Source organism: Mastigoproctus giganteus, chromosome 8 (assembly GCF_048544385.1).
Source record: "Mastigoproctus giganteus isolate SK-2022 chromosome 8, ASM4854438v1, whole genome shotgun sequence".
Classification (NCBI taxonomy): Eukaryota; Metazoa; Arthropoda; class Arachnida; order Uropygi; family Thelyphonidae; genus Mastigoproctus; species Mastigoproctus giganteus.
Window position 1 is genome coordinate 69,982,220 of NC_143582.1, and position 4,224 is coordinate 69,986,443.

Below are 4,224 nucleotides of genomic sequence, written 5' to 3' on the forward strand. Positions count from 1 at the left end.
TTTTAATAGTTGTCAATGAATTACGTTTACATTAATAAAAATTCAAATGTAATAACATTAGTTTTTAAAATTAAACATAAAAATTATAAGAAACTATAAAAATTACTAAATCGCTTTACATGCACAAGTAACTTAGCACTTTGCCCTCCTGGCACTTTACCGTCCCGGGGTGGTTTCCTTATGGGAAATAAATAGATGATAATAATAATAACTTCAATCGCAATTGTTTATAATAATAACTTTTCTTTCCATATTTCTTTGCAGATTACTTACCTAACGATGCCTGTAATTTTCTCTCAAGGATATGAAACCATTTATCACGCAACAGGGCTCTTACTTTTGATTTCCTTCATTGTCTATGCAATGAGATGGGTGATTAAAAGGAACCAAAGGATGCAATTATTTATTCGCCTTGGGATTCCAGGACCCAAACCACATTTCTTTATGGGTAATTGGTTTAAATTACAAGAAACGTTTCCAAGTGATGTTTTGAGTGAATGGAGAAAGAAATATGGGAATATCTATGGTTTCTACATCTCGGATAATCCACGACTCTATATATATGACCTGGAAATCTTAAAAACCATTTTGATGAAAGACACACAGAATTTCATTAACCGATCAAATATATTTCCTCTTCTGGATTGTGCTAAAAGCAATGTCATTTTTCTTCGAGATCACCGATGGAAATATGTGCGAAAAACTATCTCACCAGCATTTAGCAGTGGGAAAATCAAAATGATGTTGGAAGCCATCAATAAAATAGTGGATATTTTTCTACATAATGTCGAACAGAATTCAAAAGAGAATGAAATGTTTGACATAAATAAAATGTTTAAGACATTAACACTTCACGTGATAGCCAACAGTGCATTTGATATGGAGACTATATGCCAAAATAACAAAAACGATCCACTACTGTTTGGAATCGAAAAAATGTTCAATTCATTCCATAGCCCCCTTGTGTATCTTGCCGCCATATTTCCTGTGTTTGCGAAAATTCTGGATTTATTAGCTAGATTTATACCGAATGCTCATATAGCTACCAAGATTATATTACATTTACAGAAAGCTGTTAAAATCAGACGTCAAAATAAAACAAAAAGTAAGGTCGATATCCTTCAGTTAATGTTAGACGAGGCCAAAGATATAAACAACTCCAAAAACAGCTCCAAGAGTAAAATTCCTCTGACGAGTAATGAAATTATTGCAAACGCATTGGCTTTCATTCTAGCCGGCTATGAAACAACAGCTTCTTCACTTGCTTTTACAACTTATCTCTTGATTCAGCATCAAGATATTCAGGAGAAGCTTTTCCAAGAACTATTTAAAAATCTTCCAAACCATCTGAATCCCACATACGAAGAAATACAAAAGCTAGAGTATCTTGACCAAGTGTTCAACGAGTCTCTGAGAATTTATCCTCCGTCGTCGGCATTCGTTGACCGTGAATGTACTAACGACGTTGTGATAGGTGGGCAAATAATTCCAAAATCAGTGGCAGTAGTTGTTCCCATTTGGGACATCCACCATGACCCTAATTTATGGCCTGACCCATGGACATTTAATCCGGAAAGATTTTCTAAAGAAAATAAGGATAAAATAAAGCCTATAACCTTTCTGCCGTTTGGAATTGGTAAACGGGATTGTATTGGAAGAAGATTTGCTCTAATGGAAACTAAATTGGTTATTGCTCGACTTTTTAGAAATTTTAAATTAATTCCGTGTGAGAAAACTGATCATCCCCTTCACATAACTTGTCCTATTGCTATTAACGCTCCAGGCAGAGGTGTATATCTGAAAGCATTACGAAGAAATTTAAATGAATATCAATAAAATTTTGAAAAACGAGAAATCTTTTAGATTTCTATTACTATGGCGAAGGGGATGGGCGAACTGAGAGTCGACCCACGGCCTCGCATTTGTAAGGGCTGCGCGGTTAAAATTTCAAGTGAGCTTATACCAATGTCCAGAAATTCATTCAGCAGAAATATTTGAAGAATCAGTAGTAAAAGGGCGGCTCAATAAAAAATCCCGTAGCGTTACTATAGTTTTAATAATCGTCGGAGCATATATTAATCGTATGCGCCAGTCATGCTTTAAAAGAACGTTTTAATATAACATTACGTGTTTGCACAAAAACATAAAACGTAGAAACGGGCACTTTCTTAGAATGGACACACTTTCAAATGAATAGTTGTTTAGTAAGAAACCAATTTACAGGGTTTTATTTTTAAATATTTAATTGTAAATTTCGTAATGATATACGCAGACTGGCCAAAACAAATACGAACCTTTGTACTAAGACGGTGACAATCAAGAAGAAATTCAAATAGATGGAGAGAAAACCATGCCCTAGGACCTAGGTGATGAGATGTTTCCTCGTTGAGTATAAAGATTGCACAGGATGTTCGTATGCAGTAATCTGAAGCCGGAATAGGAAAAACGCTTGATCTCTCAGACTTTGAAAAAGTCTTATCGTGGGTGCACCTTTAGCTGGAGCCACGATACAAGTATCAAAAGCATCCATCTCAAAGGTTTTTAATGACTGAAAGGTAAGCGGTTCTTCCACATCTCAAAGGCGGAAATGTGGCAAAAAAACAACACTTCCAGAGCGAAGCATTTGTACTGTACTGTACGAAAAAATAGGGCATCCAGTCTACTGCAAATAACATCTGAATTCAACCAAGCCCAAAACTACCGTGTTTCAACACGAGCCGTTCGCAGGGGACTGAAGATATTGGACATTGGCAGTCACCTGCCTATTCGGAAGCCATTTGTTTCAAGGGGAGAAAAAAAAATATCCGCTTGGACTGGTGCTGAGAACGTCGCGATTGGTCAGTAGAAAGATGGAAAAAAGTCATGTGGTCAGGTGAATAACGATACAAGTTGTTTTGCACTGATGGCAGTAAAGAGTGTGGCGAGAACCTCACGAAGCGATGTACCCTGCTTGCATTGTTAAGACACCCCAAGCAACTGGAAGTGGTATCATGGTATGGGGAATTTTTTGCCGGCATGGATTGGGTAGGTTGATGCCGGTAGAAAGTCGAATGTCATCCAGGGAGTACCTGAATTTTTTATCACATCTATTGCACCCAGCAACGTTACACTTTTATCCCAAAGGCGATGGCTTCTTTATGTATGACAAAGCAACAGCGCATCGTGCAAGATTGGTTCGGAGAACATGGCGCCAATTTCTACCATCTTCGGCTTCCCTGGCCGCCACATTCACCTAGTCTCAATCCTATTGAGAATATGTGGGATATGTTGGAGAGAGCGATTCGGAAATCGAAGACCTCTTCCTTCAACTTAGTCGCAACCAGTGTTGCCAACTCTTAATAATATTTCCCGCTAGCCGCATACTCAAAATCCGCTATTTTTAGCACTTGACCCGCCAAATTTTAAAAATTTTCATTTGTTTTGAGCTTTGAGCGAAATGAAAGACCACGTGATATTTCACGTGCTACAGACCTAAATGAGGCAACGCCGAGAATTACAAAGAATGCGGAGAAAATAAAAACAACTTTCATAGCGGGAACAACTAAAAGTTGTAATTAAAATCCATTAGATTAAGACACAAGAATTGGAAGAGATGGAACGGCTGTCATCTGTTTGGATATAAAATCAAACAAAAAACAAGTTTCCTTACGATAGAAGCAAAACTATTAGCAATATTTTATTACGACCTTTACGTAATAAAAAAATACGTAATAATCGTAATAAAATACTTACGTATTTTATTACGATTATTTATTGTGTTTGGTAATGTTTTGGTTACAAATGTGTGTTCAATCTTGGTTGGTCGGCACCTAACCCTATTTTTCCCATACGGCCTGTTGTTTATATTGCACGATTTTGCATTGCACGAGAGTTTCTAGGAATACAACTATCGTGCTATACGAGGACTGACTATACTAAGATATTATTACACTGTGGTTATTAGAAATAATTATTACTTATTGCTCTGTGGTTATTAGAAATAATTATTACTTATTACTCTTATTACTTATTGCTCTGTGGTTATTAGAAACGTTGAAAGAGATGTCGGTAATTCGGATCGCATTTCTTGGAAGCCAAACAAATACGACGAAGAAAAATTATCCAATGCCATTCCTTCGCGGTTTCAAAAAAAGGCGTCATTAGAATTTTTTCCACATTTTTAGATTCGATTCAACAATTTAAAGTTATGACCCAACGATCAGGTCGTTTGACCGCGAGCGTAAC

The 4,224-nt window shown here is 36.7% G+C and overlaps 1 protein-coding gene across 1 annotated transcript; it reads left to right on the top strand.

The window, feature by feature from the left end:
• The first annotated feature begins 299 nt into the window (after nt 1–299).
• LOC150081612 (cytochrome P450 3A24-like) lies at nt 300–3,666 on the top strand. Its single transcript, XM_090380566.1, has one exon. It carries the CDS (start codon nt 364–366, stop codon nt 1,834–1,836), a length of 1,473 nt encoding a protein of 490 aa, XP_090236692.1. The 5' UTR covers nt 300–363; the 3' UTR covers nt 1,837–3,666.
• Nucleotides 3,667–4,224: the final 558 nt, after the last annotated feature.

Excerpts from the sequence above, each read along its gene's own strand:
- LOC150081612 (XM_090380566.1), top strand. The coding sequence starts at position 364 with ATGAGATGGGTGATTAAAAGGAACCAAAGGATGCAATTATTTATTCGC.